This window comes from Populus euphratica, unplaced genomic scaffold, assembly GCF_000495115.2.
Source record: "Populus euphratica unplaced genomic scaffold, PopEup_1.0 scaffold147.1, whole genome shotgun sequence".
Classification (NCBI taxonomy): Eukaryota; Viridiplantae; Streptophyta; class Magnoliopsida; order Malpighiales; family Salicaceae; genus Populus; species Populus euphratica.
In genome coordinates, this window is record NW_011500032.1 from 109,940 (window position 1) to 135,039 (window position 25,100).

The 25,100-nt window shown below is 30.9% G+C and overlaps 2 protein-coding genes and 1 long non-coding RNA gene across 3 annotated transcripts; 1 reads left to right on the forward strand and 2 right to left on the reverse strand.

Moving 5' to 3' along the window:
• Positions 1–209: 209 nt before the first annotated feature.
• Positions 210–828, reverse strand: LOC105142507 (uncharacterized). Its single transcript, XR_845568.1, has 2 exons — positions 478–828; positions 210–412 (listed from the first exon to the last, which is right to left on the reverse strand). It is a non-coding gene; the product is annotated as an uncharacterized LOC105142507 (long non-coding RNA).
• An 8,362-nt stretch (positions 829–9,190) lies between these two features.
• LOC105142508 (protein THYLAKOID FORMATION1, chloroplastic-like) lies at positions 9,191–13,133 on the forward strand. Its single transcript, XM_011050169.1, has 5 exons — positions 9,191–9,582; positions 10,127–10,397; positions 11,187–11,400; positions 12,168–12,283; positions 12,746–13,133. The coding sequence occupies exons 1-5, from the start codon at positions 9,381–9,383 to the stop codon at positions 12,837–12,839; spliced, it is 897 nt and encodes a 298-aa protein (XP_011048471.1). The 5' UTR covers positions 9,191–9,380; the 3' UTR covers positions 12,840–13,133.
• Positions 13,134–15,010: 1,877 nt separating this feature from the next.
• DGK5 (diacylglycerol kinase 5) lies at positions 15,011–22,593 on the reverse strand. Its single transcript, XM_011050170.1, has 12 exons — positions 22,191–22,593; positions 21,991–22,110; positions 21,628–21,756; positions 21,399–21,484; positions 21,017–21,140; positions 20,231–20,279; positions 17,021–17,103; positions 16,650–16,717; positions 16,300–16,374; positions 16,021–16,108; positions 15,774–15,890; positions 15,011–15,510 (listed from the first exon to the last, which is right to left on the reverse strand). The coding sequence occupies exons 1-12, from the start codon at positions 22,407–22,409 to the stop codon at positions 15,187–15,189; spliced, it is 1,482 nt and encodes a 493-aa protein (XP_011048472.1). The 5' UTR covers positions 22,410–22,593; the 3' UTR covers positions 15,011–15,186.
• Positions 22,594–25,100: the final 2,507 nt, after the last annotated feature.

Genomic DNA, 25,100 nt, shown 5'->3' on the forward strand with positions numbered 1-25,100 from the left:
CTATGGCCTCCCCATCACCATCAGGGTAAAGCATATCTTACAAGCAAGATAGTTTTGTCAAACATGTAGGTACCACATTGCACTAGCACCTTAATAGTTCCAATCTGTGTTCTTTGCTTAAACACATGATCATTGCTTCCATTTATCCTCTTAGCAATTCCCATCGTGATAATTTCTCATCTGGTTCGATAGATTATATATATATGATCTTGAAGGAACAAGGAACAGAAAAAAAAAAACGATAGTCATAGACGTTGACTTACTTCAGAAATATTACATGTACATTATAGGCTCTGTGTACATAAGCTTCTAAGCAACATCTAGGCCAGCTTTCGCAAATCGGATTGCTCATCAGTTAGGAGTTAGGACCCCAGCAGCTCAAGTACATCACAGTCCTCAGTGACTCCTCTGCCTGTTTAAGCTTGTTATCTTCACTATTTTTACCAGATTTATTGAGCTCATTAAAACTGAAATTACCTGAAAAGCTTATCGTTTGCTTAGATGAAGCAGCCTCCTTGAGGTCAGTTTTAGGGGCTTTGTCTTTAGCACTTTCCATCCTTTGGGAACCAGCTGGATGGAACTATTCCTTGCTGATGGATCTCAAGCACATAGATGCTTAATTTTCTGTGTGTGTGTGTAGGAAGTACTCCTGTTTGTTTCAAGAACTTCAGAGAAGAGAGGAAGAGAGATGTAAATTCTACTCTATAAGAGTAGAGTAGAGTAGAGCAGAGCTGGAGTGGAAGGATGTCAAGTAGCTGATCTAGTTATTGACTAGTGGGGGAGCTTTGAGACTAGAGTTCAATATATATATAGGCTTTATTTGTTTATGTAATGTGGTGTGTTCAGTGATTTACATCAATTACAATTTTAAAAATATTTAGTTAAGTAACACACTACAGTTTTCAGAAGTTTATTTAAAAGTATTTTTTCTTGGAATTACTTTGATTTAAAAAAAAAAACTATAATTGGCATACATGCTCAATTACTTCCAACATGGACTGGAGAAAAAAAAAACATAGAAATGGGTTGAAGAAATCTTTCTTCTATCCATAAATTTCATGACATTGAAAGAGTAAATGAATGTTTTCTCTTAGCATTTGTTTCTCGTGATAAATCTATTTTTTTATTATGTTTCTTTGTGTCTACGAGAATTTTTTACATGTATTGACCTAGTTCTTCCAACATGAGCCGGAAGGAATTATTTTTCCTTAAATTATACAGGTAACTAGGACATTAATGGAGGTCCTATGTTGTTTCTTCTCTTTTGCATGAAAAATAGAGATGACAAGCTGGTCTAAGTTCCTGGCGCGAGACTTTAGACTCATAACATCCATACATACCTGGTGCCTTAAGAAATTCTATTACTCCATCTATCTTATCAGTCCGTCTAAAATCTAAATTACTGGGTTATATATAGAAAAAAATTGATAATTTGATGTTTTTATCAACTCAAATTAATTATTTTTATCAAGAACAATATTATTTAAGTTTTTTGATAAAAAATTCCTTACAGTTAACCCGGCTAAATCTCCCCTAAATTTGACCGGGTTAGATTACAAAGTCACCAGGATTTAGCTAATTCAATGTTCAGAACAATTCAAAATAAACTTCAACCTGGATCATCTAATCAACATGCATGCTTCATCAAGTCAAGTTTAAATACTATTCTATAGATGTAATTTTATCAAATCAAGGCATATGTAGTTGATGTGTCTCGGGTGACCACCATTACAATTTTTTTAGTGAAAGATTCTAAATCTATCACAGCATTGGAGAATCTGTCCAGCAAAAACTTCATTTTGATGTACAGGAATAACATTTTATATGCTTGTAGCTAGCAAGATTCTTTGGAAAACATGACTCGACATAAAATTTGTTTCTTTATCCATCTTAAGATCTTTCCTTGCTGCTCCAAGCTTCTTTTGGTGTATCTTTTTGTCCCTTGAACTGTAGATCACTGAAAGTTTTCTCTCTCTCTAGCTTTATAGTTAGAAAACAGTCCGTCAAGATTGTTGCTGATTATTAAAAGATATCAAGCACGTTACTTCCACTGTCATTGGAGCAGAAGGCATATAACCACGTGAATCAATGGATAGCATGGGGATGGATACATGAAAAGTCAGTTGGATAAGATCGACACATAATCGTGGGGAAGCTGGCCATGGCTCTAAGTTGCAACTTGCTTCCTTCCTTTCTTCTTGTTTTCTGTTCCAGTTAATTCTATAAATTAACCAGGTTGTTGGTTGAGTACTGGAGCACGTATTTCAGCCACAAGGTCATGAAAAAAGTTCATAAACAAGTTTTCTGATAATATATATTTTCATATTTTCTTTAAATTATAGCGTTAAAACTAAATTCAACATCAAAATCTATAATTTATAGTTTGATTAAAACCGAGTTTTAAATTAAGTGGAAAAAAATATTAATTTAGCAAAATCTAATGATTTGTTTAAAAAAATATCCTAATAACAAAATTTATAGTTTGATGAAACTCGCTGCATCTCAATCAAGCAAATATCGATGATTTATTTAAAAAAATAACAAAACATCATTCTTTTTAATAAAAATAATTATCCTAATAATTAACTCATGACCAAGACCCTTTGATGGGACGATTCCCAAACTGGGTCTGATATTTATACTTTAAACATGACTGCGATGATTTGCTTTCAAGAAATATATATTTTTTGTGATAAAAACAAACCTTCATGTGCCCAAGTTGATTCTAAAATATTATCTAATCTAAACAAAAATGACAATATGTATATCTTGACCAAATCAATCTTCATTTTTCTTTTTGTAGTTGTCATTTTGCCATTTAAATCCCTTCTCATTTCAATTATTTGATGGAATTATTTTGCCTTTCTCTGGTTATCTAAATACAAATAAAAGTGTACGCATCAGAACAGCAAAGCAATCGTGCACTAGAAGACACTGAAAATCGCCTTCATGTAAGCTGTAACTTAAGCAATACGCATTTATTTTTGGACAAAGACCATCTACTCAAAGAAAATGGCATCCAAGTACCTCTCAGTTTTAGCATTAATATCTACCATTACAGTGAGAGGACTCCTGAGAAGAAAGGCTGTTTCTCTCTCAGACAGCGGTTCCATGTTCACGTACATCCTAATTGAGTTCGACCTAAGAAATCAGCTGAACCCCGTGTGTGTGTCTCTCTTTTTATTCTATTGGTATATGTCATGATTTTCTAAAACTCGGTATATTTATTTAATGTTTGGATAATAGGTAGTGATATCTTTAGGTCAATATTTTTTTTTAGATCTTAAAAAATAGATGGTTGTAGATAAAAAGCCCGACACTTGCAAAATATTTCTTTTATATAGAAATAAAATAAGTTATTTTTAGTACGAGGTTAAATAAATAAGAGAATAAACTATAAAAGATTATAATAAATGAGAGAATGATCTATAAATTAATTCCAAAAACAAAAATATTTTTTCTTGTTTTAGTATAATAAATGTATGAATATTTTGATAATAAAACTTGTGAACCTTTTTATCTGGATAATTTAAGGGATATTTAAAATCCTTGAACCTTGTCATGTTGTTGGAATAGAGGGATTAAAGAGTCATTTTCTCATATTAACATTAATAAATAATAAATATCACGTATGTCATATTAATGAAGAATATATATTTCTTACATAATATTAATAGAAATAAAAATATAATAGATCCTTAGAAGACATTTATATACTTAGGAGTTTAGAGAGATGAGTGTTCATGACATTAACATTTTATATTAAAAATCATCAAAATAAATAAATAAAATCTCATAGCCTAGCATGAGATTTATAATGACCATCAAGCTTGTATCCACTTAAATTTAGCACTATACAAACCTCATGGGTGGTGAATCTCATAACTTGCTAGACCCATGTCTGCATGGGCTCAATATATAGTTGAACTCAATCATATTAGATCTATCAGCTTGTCACCCCGATTGTTTGTTTAGGTTCAGTACATAGCAAAATCCAAGAAAATTAGGTCTGGTAGCTCGTTAGTCCTTGTCTGTTTGGGTTTAACATATAGCTAAATTTAAGAATATTAGGTCTAGTAGCTTATCAAACTCATGTCTATTTAGACTCTGCGCTTAACCTAATCCAATGATATTAGGTTTAATAACTTGCAAGATTCATGTCTATTTGAGTTTATCACATAATGAAACCTAATGACATTGGGTTTGACAGCTCATTAAACCTATATGTACTTCAACCCTGCATGTAGTTGAAGGAAGTTGGGTTTAGCAGCTCGTCAGACCTATATTTATTTGGGCTTATCGCATGACTAAATCTAAAGATATTGAATCTAACAGCTCATTAAACTCATGTTTGTTTAGACTAAGTACGTAGTTGAATCCAAAAATATTGAGTCTAGCAATAACTAGACTTATATTTATTTAAATTTAATATGTAACTGAATCTAAAGATATTAAGTCTGACATATTACCATATCCTTGATTATTTTAAACTCAGTGTTCAAACTTTAAGGATGCTTGGCTTGAAAGTAAGCTATACTCGTACTATTTAGATCTAATATTCTGTCAAGTTTAGATAAGTTGGATTATCATTATTTTAAATATAAATTTAGGTTAAAAATTAAATTTTAAAAATAAATTGATGTATTTTTAATTTATGTATAATCATGAGTTAATTTCATTTTCAGATAATTTTAAAAATATCTTCTCTTCGTCTTTTTGGTTTATTAGCAAACTAATAATTTTATATTTTATATTTTAAAAAATAGAAATAGAAACCTTACATTCTTAACCATCATAAATCGATTTCTGTTAGAACAAATACTCCCCGTAGCACCGGGAAGCAGTGGGGGCAAGGAACAGGCACCTAAAAGACAAGAAAGGCCAGAAGCCCAAATATGCTAGAATACCTATTAGAGATAGTAAAGCCCAGTGATAATCATTTAGTTGGCCCAATTTCAATTGGTAACTATGATAGCTGTTCATGGACCAAACTTGGGCCAAGTTTTTGTTACATTTTGAATGCGTCCAGTCCAAAATACAAAATTTACTTCAGACCCACCGACACAAAAATTGGATCCATGGATAGTTATGGACTAAATAGGGGATGAACTATGCCACGGACAGACCCAAATTTTTTTCAACATAGAAAAAAAAATGTTTAGGGAATGCAAACAAGCGTTACCAAAAAAACTAAAAAAATTTAAAGTACATTCATTAACTTAATTTTGTTTAATAAGTTTGATTAGTTTAAATAAATGTAACAAACATGAATAAATTGATAAAAAAAACTGGCAACCTAAAACAAATAAAATAAAATAAAATAAAATTTTGATTCAAATTCATTAGGATTAACATGTTAAATTTATAATTTAGTTGTGATATGAAGATAACCTAATTAAGCGAATACTAAATAAAATTATGAAATTTAATTATTAAACAATTAAATATTTGAGGGTAAAACTAAAAACAATTAATTAAAAAATAAAAAAAAATCCAAGTCAATTCAGATTAACCTTCTAACCTTTCGATCATGGACATAATATTAGGATAACCCTGTATAAAAAATTATGAAAATGAAAAAAGAAACACGAATATTTTTCTCTGATAAATCAAATGTTGAATGATAAATTTTTTAAAAAAATTAATTTATAAAAAAATCAAATTTAACACATGTTAACTTTCAAAACTAATGACCCTAGTCATAAGCCTTGGACTAATCGTATAAATAGTAAACTCTAAAAAATAATAAATAAAAATTTTAAATAGTTAAAATATTAAAGAATAAAATTTAAAAAAAAAACACAATTAAAAAAGGATCTAAAAAATGAAATAAAAATTAAAAAATAGAGAATAAATTTAATATAAAAATAATTTGAAATTAAATATTGAGAGATAAAATTAAAAATAAAATTTAATTAGAAAAAAATTAGAAAAAATATGTAATCAAAATACTGAAAATCAAATTTAATATAAAAATTAAATAAAAATAAATAACAAGGGGTGAAATTAAAAAAATAAAATTAAAATGTCAAGGATTAAATTATAAAAATAATAATTAAGTGACACTATTATTTTTTAAAAAGAAAAAAAGAGAAGAAAAAAAATCCATCACAGCTAAACCAGAATGCCTCCATATTTATACACGTGGCGCTAGCAAAAAAAAGAATGGTAGGGTGCTTTGAACGCCGTCCTGGAATGCGACATCTGGACAGGGACACTGTCATCCAATAACCTTTTTTTTTTTAAATATTTATAATAACTAAAAGGCCAAATCTTTGTGTTTAAGAAAAAGTCATCCAATCAATTTATTTATTACAAAAAAAAAGAGAGTCAATTTTGAAAGATAAATAAGCCCCTAAATGTGAACTTAGCAATGTTTTGTGTTCAAGAATACTGTAATCTTTACACTTTTTAAAACATATAAAGATTGAATTGTCCACGTTAAAAAACCTGTTTTCTAGGGTAGTATGCCAATATAATTATTAAAAGGACTTAATTGTCTTTAATTAATTTCATAACACTAATGGACCCTAATAAAAAAAAAATTACCTCAGTAGCAAGTTTATTGATTATTTTGTAAAAAAGTAAAGTGATAATTATACTATTATAGTAAATAGTTACATGTATCTAGATGCACAATGAATTTACCATCGTTATCATATTTTTTTTAAACTATCTAATATTTTTTTATACATAAAGATTCTATTTTTAATCTAGTCAAAGAGAGTATATCATAATTTATGCCTTGAAAAATAAGGAAACAATTCCTGCAAACAAACATGTCTAATACTAATCAAAGAGTTCTAGTGTAACCAAATAAAAAAAGAATCGAAGGAAACAATAATGTTTTAGGAATTTGATTTTACAGTAAAGCGAAAATGAGAGGAGTGGAATGGGTTGAAAATATGTTATATGGTAAATTATAATTATTAGATCTAATCTAGGGGTGACATGGCTAACCGATTGGGTCAATTTAGAAAAATTTATATATATATATATATATATATATATAAATTTAATATTTTACATAGAATTATTAAAAAATAATTAATGGGGATTTAAATTATATATATTGTAAATAATAAAATTTAAAAGATTATTTTAAAAGATTTTTTATTTTACATTGAAAAATGTATAATTTTTTAATATAAAATATATATATTAATGGGCTTCCAATTCTGTATTAAAAAATAAAATTTTTAATATTTATATAATGAATTTTAAAGTAAATTAATAAAAAAATTAAAAGATTTTTATATATAATATTAGATTGAATAAATATTTTCTTTTTTAATTGTCTTCCTAGACACGAGGCAACGCCCAGCTCTTGTCTTTGATAGTAATTTGGTTTTACCTTTAAAATAAAACCATTATTTTAGATGCTTTGTTTTGAGATCACCCACCAAAAAAAAAAAAGTGAGGCTCGTGTTTGTAACAAGGCAAAAATATTGGCTTGTTCTGGGGGGCAAACAATCTCCTGCAATAACTTGTTCCACCTTATAATAAATAGGTATTTGAAAATTGATTTTTTTCATTTATTAAAACAATCACCCTGGAGAATTTGCGCCACCTCTAAGCAAATAAGTATTGGAAAATTAATTTTTTTATTTGTTAAAATAAAAATCAGGTTTTTAACAGGTTACAATGGATCATATAGGTTTCGGGTTAATTTAATAGGTTATTCGAGTTTAAGTTGACTCTATAGGTCACTTAGGTCCAAATTACAATTATATTTTTATTTTATATTTTTGGACATTGCTAGAGCTTAAAATTATCTTAATTTCAAGTTACCTTATCAAGCTCTGAGGTATGAAATAACTATGTATCTGATTTTATCAAATGAGTTAATTAGTTCTTTGACCATTACCTAGACGCCATTGATAGATGGTTGGTAAGGGATCATATTTAATTTAATATTTATTTGTTTTTAAAATATTTTTATATTATGTATTTTTTATTTAATAAATAAAATAAATTAAAAAAAACATGAAAAGGGAAAAAATAACTCATTGATTAGTTTGAGAAACTAAATGAATCATGTAATTCGTTTTGTAAACTAATAATAAAAAAATTAAAATATCAAGTGTGGTACGGGTTGGGTTAAAGGATGTAGTGAATTTCTTCATCCATCGCTATAGAAGAGTGGCTTTGCAAGTTAACCAAAATCAAGTTTAAACTCAACTCAATCTAAATCTATTTAGAATAAATAATATAAATTCATAGTTAGTTATAAAACCCAGATTACTTTTATAAGTCAACATGAGATTTAGCTTATCTGAAACCTAGTTTGGATTAAAAAAACAAAAGAAAAAGGAAAAGCTTACCTAAATCTAATTAAAAACTTGGATTGACACATTAATCTAATTAAAATCTAAGGTTAATCTTTTTTCTTTTTAAAATAATCAAAATGATATTATTTATTTTTTTTTTTTAAAAAATAAAGGTCAACTTAGTTGGGTGTGGATCATTTTTTTTTCTTATAGCTAGATGCTTGTCCCATGACCCATATCAAACCCTACAATAACTTTTACAACTATTATAAATACCCAATAAATCAAATCAAATTGCCATCTTTACAAGTATTGTAAGCACAACCTGAGAAGATGAGTACTTGCTGGGAAGTTGTCTGTGATTGTGGTATAATGTGATTTTTAAAATAGTTTTTTTATTAAAAATATATTAAAATAATTTTTTTATTTTTAATATCAATAAATTAAAATTATTATAAAGCATACAAATTTAATATTTTTTTAACTAAAAATATTTTTTAAAAATACTTAAAATATAAACAAAAATGTGCCAACCACCCCCGTCTTTACCATCAAGAAAGAAAAAGTCTTAGAATCTGTTTGTTATTGAAATTAAATTTATTTTTTATTAAAATTTCAAAAAAAAAGTTTTGCTTTAAATTATTTTTTTTACTGTTTTTGAAAAGTTTTGACATGTATATATTAAAAATAAAATTTTAAAAATAACAATTATTATTTTCATATATTTTTAAATAAAAATAATTTTAAAATATAATTTCTACTACAGTATCAAAGTAACCCGATAATAAAAAAATCTTCAATGGACTTCCTTTTCTTTGTTTCCAAGTAACTCATTGGTAAATACCGCGAACACCCATACAACAACCCAAACCAATAACAACAGATTACGTGTCAAACTTCATTGGTAAATAGTTTTTTTTTTTTTTTTTAAAGATAAGCCTCTCTTTCAATTTCTAACCTTTCAGTTTCTCTACTTTTCTCTCAATCCAAACACAGCAAACAAAGAAAATGCAAATCATGTTTTTCTCTTCTTTCCCTATAACTTAATTTTCCCGGGAAAACACTCTCTCATTTTCTCTCTATTAAAACACGCATTTGTATCGATAAACAATGACTGCCATTACTACCCTATCATTCTCTGCTGTAAGCCAATCTTCTAGTGAGAGAAACACTTTCGTGTCCTCTTTAGCGTCGCGTAATTTAAGTTTTGAAGGTTTTCGACTTCGGTCGGTTTTTTCGTGTCACTATGTTGGCGTTAAAGCTTCGAATTCGACTTCTCGTACGGCTATTCATTGCATGTCCACTTCCACTGGTAAAAAAAAATAAAAAATAGTAGTCCTTGTTGATTTTTTTTTAATTTTTTTTTCTGTTCTGTGTTTGGTTGCTAAGAAAGTGGGAGAAAATAGAAATAAAAGTTGTAGAAAGCTAGTGTAGTTAGGAGGTTAAGCTTTTAATATTCAATTGTTTGATTATAGATTCATTTTTTCACATTCATGAGGAATTAGCGGGATTTATTTATTTATTTTTATGAATTGCTTCAGTGAAAATTTCTGTTTAATAGTTGAAAAGAACTAATTTTGTGATTGATTCAGTAACAAAATGAAGTAAATATATTTTAGTATTCTTTTTGAACTATTAATGCTTCACTTAGTGGGTATTGGAAACTTAGACTTGAAATTTATATGTATGTTTTTAATGCTTAATTGTAGTTTCTGAGAATTTGTGGTCAAAGATTTTATTTTTCCTTGTCATTATTGTGTTTATGGTTTTAATTCTGCAATTTTTAGGTTTGTTGATGTAGCATATGATAGTGTGTGGATTTGTTTTGTTGTTTGTTTGGTTTATTGGGTTTTCAGATGTGCCACCAACGGTATCCGAGACGAAGTCCAATTTCTTAAAGGTGTACAAGAGACCGATCCCGAGTATCTATAATACTGTTTTGCAGGAGTTGATAGTACAACAACATTTGATGAGGTATAAGAAGACTTACCTTTATGATCCCGTGTTTGGTCTTGGTCTTGTTACTGTGTTTGATCACCTCATGGAAGGGTATCCGAGTGATGAGGATCGAGAGGCCATTTTTCAGGCTTACATCAAGGCATTGAAGGAGGACCCGGAGCAATACAGGCTTGTTTTCTGAGTTTTTCTTTGGTTTTGTTGCTGGAAGTCTTTTTGTTTATTTCAATTCCCCAATTTAAATTTAGTTTTCAAACAGGAATTAGTGTAAATAATGACTGTTAATGCTTTATGAGAGTATCACTTTTTTCAAGCTTAGCATCTGAATGATAATTTTTTATATATGAAACTATTGCATGAGAAATAAGAAAACATTTGTTAGTGTTGATTATTGGCATTTGTTTTCTGAAGACCAGAAGACCACAAATCACTTTAAAATTCTGTTTATTTAGATGGAGAGACTTAAATAATTGCTGGATGTTTGCAAGAATAAGGCTTAGGTGGTTCTCATGGATGGTTTCAAAGAAACATGAGAAAAAAAAACTTATTCTATGCATAATTTACAATTATTTTTCTCAAGAATTTTTTTTATCAACATTGTTGCCTTTGTATATAGATCATTTGAGTTTTTTTAATCAATTGAAATGAAAAGAAATACAGGCAGCACATAAAGATAGATAAATGACAAACGTAGCAGAAACTGAAACGTTTGAAAAGCTTAGCCAGATCATTTGAAAAATTGGAGATGCCTGGTGCTTTTAAGATGTTAATATATTGGTGGTCAAATTTTTCTCTTTTATTCCTTTGTTAATCTGCATAACAGAAAACTGAAAGAATATAATTGTTACATCATATAGATCATTAATAGTTTCATTGAACAAAGTCTAAAAATTACCTTTCTATCTGACCTGACTTGAATCACCATTTGGGTTGAAGAGTTCTGTATGTTTTGGTCTGCAGAATTGATGCTAAAAAGCTGGAAGAATGGGCTCGGGCTCAGACTCATAGTTCATTGGTTGACTTTTCATCTAAGGAAGGAGAAATTGAGGGGATATTAAAGGGCATTGCAGAAAGAGCTGCGAGTGGGAATTTCAGCTACAGCCGTTTCTTTGCTGTTGGGTTATTTCGTCTTCTTGAGCTGTCAAATGCAAGTGAACCAACAGTACTAGAAAAGGTTGGTTGTTACATTCCTTCTCTATTGCAATCTATGTAATATAGTGCTCTACTATTATATTTAAAGTTTTAGTTTTCTAGTCATTTTCATTGTTTTGGATGTTGTTTTTAGTTCATCAAATCCATAAATTCTTCAGTTCCCAAAATTTGCTTCAATTTATAGTTGCATGTGTATAAATTTAGCCCATTTTACCCTCAAATCCGAGATCCAAATTTCCAGTATAGTATCTAGTTGTGTCAAGAAGTTTGGAGAATATGGATTTATATGAGACCTTCTTGCAGATTGTGAAGATATTATGTGATACATTTTAAAATTGTGTATTTGGGACATTTTATGACTTTAAATCCTTTCAGCTTCTGCCTGACAAAATGAATACGAAGCAAAAAAAAAAAAAAAAAAAAAAAAAGAAGCTTCAGCAACTGAAAGTTCTAATGGTGAATATATCCAAGTAATAAATTCAATGGCATCCTAGGGCTAATTTTTCCTTCCATGAGCTCAAGAGCTTCATATGCTTTCTTATTGCATATATTTGAGAACCATGACTTCTTAATTGAGAAAGTGTTGTTTTCAATTGGAGATTCAGTTCCTTGAACAAGATATGATGCATGTAGTATTTCAATTAACAGATATTTCGGACTTGAATTTTCCTATTTTAATTTCAAGTGGTTGGATTTCTAATTTGGCTAAAAGTCCTTAATGAACTTTGTTATGAAATAAAGATTTTTGCTTGATAGTTTGACATTTACCTTTTAATTTCCATGCAACAGCTTTGTTCGGCACTTAACATCAATAAAAGAAGTGTGGATCGGGACCTTGATGTATATCGAGGCCTTCTTTCTAAATTGGTTCAAGCGAAAGAGTTACTGAAGGAGTATGTAGATAGGTAAAGATCTACATCCTTTCTACATACAATTTCTTTGACATAAAAATGATGGTATGTGATATTATTTTATTCCACTGGTGATTATAACATAATCCAGAAACAGAAACATAATTGTGCAGCAGCCTAGACTGCATCTCTTAGCTGCAAATATGCACCCTCTTAAAATGGGAGTACGTGAAAATAACACGCACAGAACTTCTTGCGAGTCGGAAACTGTAATCTGGAGAAAATTTGTATTCATCAAACTTAAACAGTAAATGTTTAATCAAAGTACATTGTTATATAATACGAACAATCTAGTTGTGAACTTGCTATGATATCCATGTTGAGCCATGTAAATTGTTCATCAAATGCCCATAACGTCTAAAACTGATTCCTCCAAGATATGTTCTAGCATTCTTCTTCTTTTGTTTGTCCCATCTTGCATGTGGTTCTGTTTTCTAAGATGCTTTTGGCTTTCAGGGAAAAGAAGAAACAAGAAGAACGTGCAGAATCACAGAAAGCTAATGAGATTGTAGCAAAATGTTTGGGAGATCCCCAAGTTGTAGGACAGTAGTTCAGTCAACACAGCATCGCTCACCAGACAGATCAAATTATACGAAAGCTTCAACATCGTCACTCCTTTATTTTAAGGTACACTCGAAAGACTTCTTTGTTTCAGCAAACCAGTTGTCAGCTTGTGGATTTACAGTATGATGATCAGGATACATTCCCTCTTTGTTCCACATGTTTATATATTTGTTTCCTTTATTTCAAACAATTTTCTTTTTTATTTCTGTACCACAAATGTATCCTGTTATTAAACACCCAGTTGCAAATATATCTTTGTGCTTATCACTATTAAACTTCCTTTTTGCGTTAACCGTGTTTGACCACGAATCTAATCAATAAACTTGATGAGCAATGTCATACAAACAAATCATAGAAAGTTTTCGTTCAAACTGGTGATAAGCACATAATTTTGCTAATACTATAGAAATGAAATAGTAATCTATTCAACTGGGGATAAGCACATGCTACAGAGACAAAAACATAATTGTGCATCAGCCTGAATTGCATCTGTTAGCTGCAAGTATGCATCCTCTTAAATGGGAGTATCTGAAAATAACATGTACTGAACCTGTGAATCATTTTCAAAATTTGATTTGCTACAGGAGAATGGACTTTTACTATTGTTAATTGGTGAAAGACATTTTGGTAACTAAAATTTTAGTCACGGTTACGAATTTGCGTATGCAATTGGAACCCAAACCCCCCTAGGGAATTGACCCTGACAAGGAGAGTAAGCAAATAAAAACAGAGATATTTTAGGATAATATTTAGTGAGCAGATGGGACAAAGCTGTCTCAGTGAGAAAGTGGGACAGAAGTCAGGTCATGTCACCATGAACCAAATATAATTGTACTTGAGATATAGATTGAAAGTATCAGCTGCACCAAATTTCCCCCACTCCACAAGGTACAGGGACTTCCACATTACTATCTTTGTCCTTTTGTGTCAATTATGATGGCTTCATCAAGTCAGTTGGTAGGAGTTGCTTCTGGGGTTCTTAATGATCATGATGTAGGTATATGTTGGGAAATTAATGCAGAGTATTTACTTTATTATAATGGAAAATTTTACTGATACAAATGGGATATAATGCAATGATTTCATGAATCACTATAGTAAGTGATAATCCAGTAAATCTTTTTGCATAAGCAAGAAAGATGAACTCTTGACCCGTGTTCATTGTTTCATAAATCATATTATATATATATATCTGTGTGCGTGTGCGCGTGTGATTTGGAGGTAAAGTGATCATGTTGAGGAGTCAATTATAAATTAGTCCCTCTAGTTTCAAGAAATGAATTAGTCTTTTTTGTTTCAAAAACTACTTTTTTTGTTCTATCTGGTTTAATTCTCTAACCAAACATAATAAAAGAGATTGGAATAAAAGAGAAGAAAAATCTATAGTGAAGAATCTGGGTTTTGAGGGCAAGAGAAGCTACCAATCTCCTCCAATTTTCTTTTCGCTTTCTCCTACTTATTCTCCATCTTCATTACTGCTCATACACTTCTTGCCTACAGTTTTGAGGGCAAGAGAAGCTACCAACCTCCAATTTTCTTTTCGCGTTCTCCAACTTATTCTCCATCCTCATTACTGCTCATACACTTCTTGCCTACACTTACCTAACCTCAGGAAGACCGGAATCACCACTGAAAACCACAAAATCTTCAAAATTAACCACAATTTGCTCAAACAAACAAGATCCAATTCAAACCCAATGAGAAAAGGAAGCTCAATTGCTGGAAAACATTCCATGAACCCTTCAACCGGAATTTTTATATGAAGGGAAGAGACAGCTGCTGCCATGTGAATTTCAATCACAATTGACTTCAATTCATTTTTGGTTTTCGTATTTTGATTTTACCTGATGGAACAATAACCAAGTTGCAACCAAGAGGGAAAAAAACTAAATAAAACGCTGTGAGGACGATTATGGTGTTACAGTATAAATCTTTAAAAATAAAATGAAGTCCGATGTTTGTAAAATTATAAAAATAAAGCACATTTTGTATGAAATAAGCTTTAAGGTTAAGGGCAGATTTAAGAAATTTCAAAACTTTTAGGACTGAAATGAAAAATTTGACGACGTTTGGAGGAACCAATAACCATAACACCTGCAAATACCTGTTTCACCAACAGTAATTTTTGGCAAGGTACCAAGCAATCCTAAAATAAAATTGCAATAGTTTTAAACCACCAGTTTTATTATCAATTGGTTAATGGATAAATTTACAATCAATTTCAGTAACAATATGGATGAAAAATGATATAAATGAAACTCCAAAACCATGAGAGAATCAACCCAATAAAACATGTAAGCAAATCACAGAGAAAAAAATGAATATCTAAAGGTTTAACTGAGATGAGAAATGTCAACTTCATCTGGGATCCTGAATGTATCAGCTGCGCCAAATTTCCTGAACTCTTCGGCTAGTACCGAGTCCTCCTCGTCACTATCTTTCTCTGCATCATGACAGGATGGCGGTGAAGGATCGTTGACACTTTTAGACCTGCAATCATCGGTGGCAAGCATGTTGGCTTGGCCAAGATGAGAGATTTCTACCACCACAGTATTATCATCATCCGATGGTAGTGGTTGCTTCCAGGGTTCCCCGTCCATTCTCATGAATGTGTGGTCAGCGCCACCTTTGTGAAACTCGAAGCGGATTCTGTGTGCCTAGTGCCAAAAGCAAAAGAATGACGGGTTTAGAAGATTAATCTACAGATGATGTAATGCCATTTTTATGAGACATTTTGATTTCTTGTATGAACCAAGAAATCACAGAACACATTTCCATCTTAGGTCACTGATTGATTCCTTTATATCCATGAATAAGTAATCGATCTTGGTTTCCTCTTCGTGAATGAATTTCTGATATCCATAAAGAAAGCGCCATTTAAAATCAGGGAAGAATTTCATTTACAGTTTTATTTTTTCACCTGTGCAAGACGAGTTCCATGTCCATTTGGAGCAAGCAAAACAAGCCCATGCCAAGCGTCTCTAAAACCAACAATCTCGATAAGTCCATCATCAACAACAGGTGGAGTCAAGCCTCTCTGAAACGAATATAAGAGGCCAATTGATCAGATTTTCCTCAGTAAAATAAACGTTCATGAGATTAAATTATTTAGTTTCCGTGAAAACTAAAATTTAAAGTGGATAAGCAAGTGAAAAGATAAAACTGACGTCGCGTCGTTTGTTGCTATTTGGTGTCCCCCATGGATTTAGTCCACCAGAAAAGCTGGGCAAGTTAAGGCATACAATTGACCTAATGCTGTTCGTAGAAAAACAGAGGAGGGGATGTCAACAGACAAAACATTTTATAGTTTTTTATTTAGAAAGTTTTTTCTAAGCAATATTTAGTTTCAGTGGAAACTTAGAAGCGTTAAACATTTCTTCGAAGTTAGCAGTCATGGAAAAGTGATGCACGATCCATAAAACTGAAGCACATAACCACCGAGTTACCTGTTAGGTACATGAAGCTTTTCCCATTGACCAGGCCTCTTCATGATCTTCACTGTAGCAAGGTGCGCTATGTTCCTGTAATGAAGAATCACTGCTATTACATAATTTGCTGAGGCATGCAGCATTTATCATAACATGATTAGCTATAGGATTTGCCAGCGAGCCTCTAAATTCTCAGACAATGAAATATATTTGTCTTATTTATAGCTCTATCTCTTCTCAAAGGGATACCAGCTGAAATCCCAATATACAGCGCAGAAAGTAATATTGCATGCATCCAGGTAACACAACAGAATTTATGCCCGTCGCTCTCTCTCTCTCCCCCCCTGTTTTGCATTTTATCCACTAACCTTTCAGAAGGGTGAAAAAGAGAAGCTAAAAACCATCCTTGTGTACAACCAAGCTTTGCATAGGTACTCTGTTTCCAAAGGGAGAAAATAAACAATAATTAAGAAAGCAGTATTTCACTTTGTGTGGACCATTTAGTATGTACAAAAGTAGGGACAAGTTATCAAACGAACAGTATTGTAGTCTTTAGCAGACCAATTATTGTCCTACCAACCACAGTCCTAATGGTAGACTGCGGAGAAGCCCCGTGTTTTGGTGAAGAATTAGATCAAAATTTGATATCCTTTCTTCAACAGTTAAGTATAATTGAACTACCGTGATATTTAATTCAATTTTTTAAAATGCACTAGGAATGTAGAAGACATTGCAGTACCTGATTAATCAACTGATTTTTGAATTTTTCAGGATGCAACTTCCGCTCAGAATGAAATGCATATGACACTTGGGCATCCATACCTGCAAACAACAGAATACAAGTCGTGGTTACGTCAGAAAAACGTTTTGGGGTAAAGTGTAAAATTTCTGAAATCCAAGTGTTCATGGCATGCTTCAAGAAAGAAGATTTTGAACTTAAAAAAAGTTAAATTGACATTCCTTGTTATTTAAAACATATTTACGGTGTGGCATTTTGTAATCGAAGTTAGAAGATACAACAAAACAAAATAAATCCTCTCTATATAATTCAAATTTACATCTTAATGCTTATAATCACATGCATATAGGGTAGATATTAAAAAATTATAATCTGATATTAAATATTCAACGTCTCCACTATCTCAGATGTTTTCAATGAATTGATGATTTCATAAAAGAAACAAGAACTCAGAGATTCTAAACCTCTAGAGCAAACTCTATAAATAAGACACGGGGTTTATCTTGCAGTTCAAAAATACTAATAAAGTACACTATACTTTAGAGGCACCATGAAAGATGTCGGAGGGCATGTGCGCCGTTGAGCGGCAATGGTTTGCCTTCTGAGAGGATGTGTTAGAAAAGAGTTTTGAATATAATCATAAAATTATAATTATAAGGTTTATGAATCCTCACCTAATATTATAGTTACTAGAAAATATATGGTCTACAAGAGTCCAGGAAAGATGCATCGCTGTGCAAGGAAAGATATATCGCTATCAGTGCACCCTACTTGAGGTAAGTTGTGTTATTGTTTGATTGTTTTTCTAAGTCAAGTTTCTATTCGTTAATCTCGTCTACATTTCAAGATAGATCTCCCCTCGTGAGGAAATCTCTACCTATCGGGTTAAATTCTAACTGTTTTAAAGTCTAAATTTTAGTATCGTATTTATTTTACGCTTTGTATCTTAAATATATGAGGATATATTTTATTATGTAATTTTATACCCTCAAATATTAAAGTCTATAGATAAATCCTAACACTTTAAATATAAAGTGAACAAAATGATTAGTGAAAGTTTTTTGATATTTTAACCAAATCCTAAAGAATAATCATAAACTGGTAATGATATCAATTTTACATTTTAAAATATGAGATGCAATTTTTTTTCAATGAAAATATCATTGGAAAAATTTTAGAATTCAATCGTATACATGAAAACAAAATATTTTTGTTTTCTTAAGAGGAAATTAATTTAATATGTTTTTGAATTTTTAAAATTTTCAAATTTTAAAAAAATATTTAAGAGAAAACTGAATATTTCAATATCGAATTTTGTATTTTATAATATAAATATACAACTTTATATTATGCAAAATAGTTGGAAAAACATGTGAGAGACCGCAAATATTTTTAAAATGCCATTTGAAGAATTTGAAATTTTTTCTTTTTTAATATTATTATATTATTATTAAATATATTAGGTTGGGTTCAACCTAGTGATTTGGACCAAACCTAGCTGAGTCAGGTTGGGCCAACCACGGGTTTACACTAAACCCGACCCGGCCATATGAACTGTGCCAAAACAGGTCCAGCCCAAGCCTTTCCAACAATTGCAGGACCTTAATTAATTAATTCCCGTCCTGTATGCAAAACTAGGGTTGGGGTGTGGGGTGGGTAATAGAGGCGTGGGGATGGTTGATGGTCATGCTGGGAGGTTCAATGTGATGCTGGTGATGGCGGCAAAGAACGTGGGAGAAAGCTAGCGGGGAGAGAAAAGGATGGAAATAGGGCAGATGACTGGTTTTTTTAGACTCTAGCTTTCAAATTCTTTCTCCTCAACACATGAAATCTATCATTACTTATAACCGATAGAAAATGGACACTGTGTCTCTTTTGAGAACAAATGTTGATCCTTGATTTAGCTGGAAAAGACAAATCATTGGCTCAAATGACTATCATGAACTATTAAATTTGACAGTTAAATGTTGCTAGAATTGGCTTTTTTGTTGCTAGAATTGGCTTTTTTGGGTTGACATCACAGCCATTTTAGCGTCAATCGGCTAGAAAAAACCATAGGACATGGTCAAGTGTCACACTATTATTTTCATGTATTTTCATGCAAGCTTTGTTAAATTTATGAAGAGATTAAACATTAAATATATCTAAAAAGTAGCCCTTTAAGTAATCTTTTCAGGTGAAAATGACGAAGAGGATGAATAAGAGATAAGACAACAAGTCATGTGGTTTGTCTTTTTTTTTTAAAATGTTTGGTCAAAACATGCCGTTTCATTTAAATGAAACAACATCGTTTTGACTTTTAAGGTTTTAATTCAAGGATTTTTTCAAAATTCCATTTGATCCTTCATCTTTTAATTCCTTTCAATTGCAACTTTAATTAACCCTAAACTTTTAATTTTATGCAATTTTATCCCTAAAAAACTTTTAATTTTTCATTGGAGTTCTTAAGTTTGGATTTACATAAATTAACTATTAAACTTTTGATTTTCTTCAATTTCACCTCTGATTTAAAGTAATTGGATCCCCAAAGTTCAGCATCTTTTTCAAAATAATCTTTAGTTGTTAATTTCTTTAATTGACCCTAAAAATTTGATTTTCTTACGATTTTACCCCTGATTGGAATCAATTCACTTTGTAAAAATTAAATTTAGTCCTCTAAAATTCCAATCTTTTAAATTAAGCTTATATTGAACTTCCAAACTTATTTTTTCACCAATTAAGCCCCCTCATCAAATTAATTTGACCCATTTAAAGTATAATTAAGTCCTTGCACCTAATTACACCTTTGAATTAGACCCAAATTAATTCTTAAACATAATTAAACTTTAATTTGGTCCTTGATTAAATCAAATTGGCCTATTAATAATCTAATTATATATTTAGGCTTGATTCTTATATAGATTCGTCCAATAATAATTTAATTTGATCTTGAATTTGTATTATCTCTTCAATCTTGGGTACAACAGGGTACAATTAGGCTCTCAATTCCATAAAAAATTATAGCTTGATTTTCCTACTTTTGCTAAAATACTAGTTTTCTTGCTATTATTATTTCTTATTTTTTAAAAAATTTTAAAAGGAAAAAGGGTAAAATTTTGGGGAATAACCCAAAAATGAATTATGATGACAACTATATGTACTTTTAAGGTTTCAATTGGCCAATAAGAAAAATAAAAAGAATTTATACTTGGTCCAAGATAGAAGTCTTACCCATACTGAAGTAGTTCCAGAATCCCCCACGGAATGTGATATAACCTTCCTGTGAAGCAACCAAAACAATTTTGTAAGATATGCATGATGCAGCTTATATTCAAAGAAGTAGATATGTTAAAGTGGAGAACAGAACGATTCTAAGGTTTGTCCTCACTTTTCTTCAATAAAGATAGTACTCTCTTGGAAGTCAATGAATTTTGTTTTTCTCACTTGTAGAAAAATTGTACAAAAAAAATTAATGACAATAAATAAAACACATTCTCAGTAGCAGTCTTCCGATTTTATCAATGGTTTTGCACTAAAGCTGAAGCAAAAGCTAAAGCAGAAAAAAGGACACAGTATTTAGTTATTTATGATGTAGGCAAATACACACTATTGAATTTTATTTGGGCCTGGTTTAAATGGCACCAAAGAAATCCAATTGTCAGTCTACCGTAAATGCAATTTCTTATACAATCTCCTTCAAAGGAACTACCTTTGGTATCAGAGCAGGCACTTGGTAGATATCAAAGACTCCACCAGCACAAAGAAAACAAGTGAGGTCTTCGAAAAAGTATATGTTATTTCCAGGCTCAAGTGTAAGGTCGAAGAATTTTAATTTGAAAGAGTAGAAAAGTAGTGGTGGGGTTCAAATAGACAATTACTACTGGATTTTGCACGGACATCAAATGCAGTGTCCTGATTATAAGCAAAATGATGGCCAAGAAATGTTTTAGACAGTTCTTAAGAGCACTTTTCCAAAAAAAAAAAAAAAGTTCTCAGGGGCAATGTAGACTGCACTACCATGTTGAGCTCATCTGTTGGAGAAACACGGTGAACTGCATGCAGAGAATGTGGTAGTTCAAGAGGTGCAATGGGATCACAGGAACCTTCTTTAGGAGCTCTCATCCTCATGAGAATATGCCAGCTGAATTTCGAACAAGAACATAAAAAACAAATATGTAAGTCAAGATAAAAATGAAGCAAGCAATGACGAACCAAAATATAAATCAATCACCCCATGTTTGTTCAATCAGACACCAAACTTATGCTGCAGAAAGAGATTTTCAAGAAATCAAATCCTAAGCGAATTATCCCCACAAGAACATTAATCCAAGTCATGTAACCAGACAAAGCTACGACTATGCATGCACATACAAACACAAAGATGGTTATGCTAACTAACTTGTCTATTTTCATTTCCTTGGCATTCTTTACTTTCTTCATAAAAGCCATCACAGCCTGATCATCAGTTCCTGGATTCTTCTTTCCCTGCAAATACACTTCATATTACACTCCAGTTCTTCCAGATTGCTAATTCTCATATTACATCACTCAAACCACCATCAATTCCAGAAATCTCGAAACATTCAAATTACACCCTCCATTTCAAATTCGTTGACATTATTTCTTACCCAACCAAACGCGAACGGAAGATTGTTTCCGGTCCCCAGTGGCATAGTAGCAATCGGCAGCGGATGCGATAATTTAAGATCGCAAACAACACCAAGAAGCCATCCAGCTGTTCCATCTCCACCAGCAACCTAACATTAATCCAAACAAAAACATTTCAACAAACATAAATATAAAAATGAAACAATTAATCCCAACAAAAACATTTCAACACTCATAAATTTAAAAATAAAAAATAAAACAATTAATCCAAACAAAAATATTTCAACACAAAAAAATAAAATAAAACAAACACAATTACATTCACATTCAGGAATCCAAACACCACCTAAAAACCTAAAATTAAAAATAAAAATAAAACTTACAATAATTCGCAATTTCTCTTGAATTTTAGCAGCAAATTCATCATTAGATTTCAATTTCTCTAAATTCAAATAAATCCTCCGCAACACCACATCCGGCGCTTCCTTCCCCAAATCAAAAACCTAAAAAGTCCATTAAAAACATAAAAAAATCACCGATTTGTCATCAGAGAACAGAAACTCAAAAAAAAAAAAAGCCTCACCTGATTTTCATTAAGAAGAGCAGAATAAGTCTTTAAAAGATCTGCACCAAGCTGACCACCACTCTTGGAATTGATAAAAACCAGAACCGGACACTGAGGTAGCTGAAGTGGAGGAGTGGAATCGGATTTCGAATCAGGAACCAAAATGTAATTAGGAATATAAAATTCCTTAAGGAAATCCGAATCTGAAACCGAATCCGTCGTCAATGGACCTTCCATCTAGCCGGAAAAAAAAAAAACGAAATTTGATTGAAAGAGTAATTCGATTCTGAGAATTTTGATTTAGTTGGAGAGAGAGAATTCAATTCTCTTATTATAGCAATACAGAGGGGCAGCAGTTGACTCGGTTTTTTGTCCACTGAGCGGAATCCACGTTTGTGAATGTGAATCACGCTCCCTGTTATTTTTGTTTTCGCGCTAAGAAGGTGATGTCGTCAGATTCCACTTGGGGTGGGGTCCATGCTGATGTGTTGTCCTTCTTGGCATTACGGGCGTTAGGTTTAAGAATCCAATATTTTTTCTCTCCTCTGATTTTAAGTGTATATTTTTTTAATTTCTATCACATAATGGCACCTGATTAAGTTAAATAAATAAATAAATTATATTTGGTTAAATTTAAAATAATGTGAAATCATGAAATAAAACCCGAAGTTTTTCTATTTGTTATTATTTGCTATAGTGGAGAATGAATGAAAACAAAAGAAAGAATAAGAAGATGTTGACGGTGATGAGACCATAGAAGGAGGTGTCGAGATGTGGTTGGAGCTTATATACCATTAGAGGATCATTATTCAATCCTTCTAGAAATCGATCCTATTGTCTCAACAGAAATGATATATCTCTTTTATGAATTTAATAATTATGGTTTGATTTACCAAAAGAATCTAATAATTTTTTCTAAATTTATTTTTAAATTTTAAATCCAAGAAATTAAAAAAAAAGAAAAGAGTAAACTTCCTTAGCCAATAAACCTATCTTTAAAGATAAAAATAAAAAAAAATGTATATATTTAGTTAAAGAAAAAAATAAATACATAAATAATTTTATCTCTGAAATAATTTTATAGTGAATATTTATAGATATATTGTCTTTATTTTTACTATTTTTATCTTATTTGTAGCAAAACAATAATTAAATGCTATAAATTTAACTCTATTAATTTAGTATGGGTTTGGTATTGTGGTGTTTAATATTTTTTAAAAATATATATTAAAATGATTTAATTTTGATATTAGTATATCAATATTAAAAAAATACTAAAAAATTCAATACAATACTCTTTTCCAGATAAAATATACTCTTAAAATGTCAAAAAATAAATATAAGTCACTCCAGAACATCCCAATTCTCTTTGCATTACTGCATGAATACCTAATAATAGCGCTTTTTTTTTTTTGACATGGATTGGATCAAGCAACGAGCATGATGTTAAATAATTTTTAGTGGCTTGATATGGAGTTCCTCATAGTACACCTCCAGAACTTATAAGGCACATGGGAAGGAAAAAAACTTCTCATCTACATGCCAACATTGACGCTAAAATGTCAAATATAACCCAATATTGCTCCATCAACAACAATGACTTATCTCTATCATAAATATTGCAGAGATTAAGGTAGGTTACACGCGAGGAACTATGCATGATTCTTGAAACTTGTTGGCACACAATACCATAAGCAGAATTATGATGAACCGAAACGATATGAGAGAGAGAGGGAGGGAGGGCGTACCTTGTATGCTGTGAAACATGAAGTTCTTCGTTTACTCTGTTCATGGCGCTTGTCTCCAGAAATAGTATTTACTTTGCTGATCTTGGATGGAAGAGAGTTGCCCATAGCAAAGGTGGCTAACAAATATGAAAATCTTGGTATAGGCAGAAGATGCTTTGCTTGGAGAGAGAGACGTGGTGTGGGGTTAAGAGAGACAATGAAGATTCTATCAAATTCATAAAAGGCGATTTAATTTTCTATGAATGTCAATAACTAATTTAAACATTTAAAGACCAACTAGGTTTCAAAGAGAAAGAAATAAAAGCAAAATCGTCCTTGTAAAGTTGCTTGTAATTCTCAGTTGTCTACAATTCCTGCGTCTGAGTAGGAAAATTCAAAGCAATCGAAATCCATTCCTGCACGGTGAATTTTCTCATTCATAAAAAATTAAAAATTTTACTCGTGTTTTATATGTGGAAAAAAAAAATCCCTTTTATTCTGTACGCAAAGGAAGAACTGGAAGATTGCTCAGCTGATGAGGATGGTTTGGACCAAAGAATGAAAAATAACAATTTGCCGCCGCGGACGGTGGGCAGGCGTGGTCAAGCATATGATAATAGACAAAAATGATTCTCTCTAGTTAGATTATAACTGTTCATCATACTTTATTGATTGTGAAAACAAACTAAATAGGAAGCTGATGCTGTGCTGTGGGTCAGGCAAGATTTCTCTTAATATAAAAAAAGAATATCTAGGCAATGAAAATAGCTTAAAGAGTAAGAAGAATCTCATTTCGGGTCATTAATTCAAATAGATTTAATAAACTTGATTAATTTTAAAAATAACCTTATAAATAAAAAATTAAAAAAAATCTGAATCTTAATAATTAATAAATCAAATATAGGACAAACTAAAAAATTAATTTTAAAAAAGAACAAAATAACCCAACTTGAGTGAGCATCCCAAATTCATGGTATAATTGTGAGATTGAGATAATTTTTTATAAAAATAATTGAATAAAAAATTAGATGTCAACTTCTAAGCAAACTAAATGATGAAAAGTGAAACTAAAAAAAAATTAATTTGATTAACCCGCAATTCAGAGTATGAGATTATAATAACTTAATAAAAAAATATAAAAAAAAATGGAAGACTCAAGGTTCAAAACATAATATTGAAGGATGAAATTGAAAAAAAATTA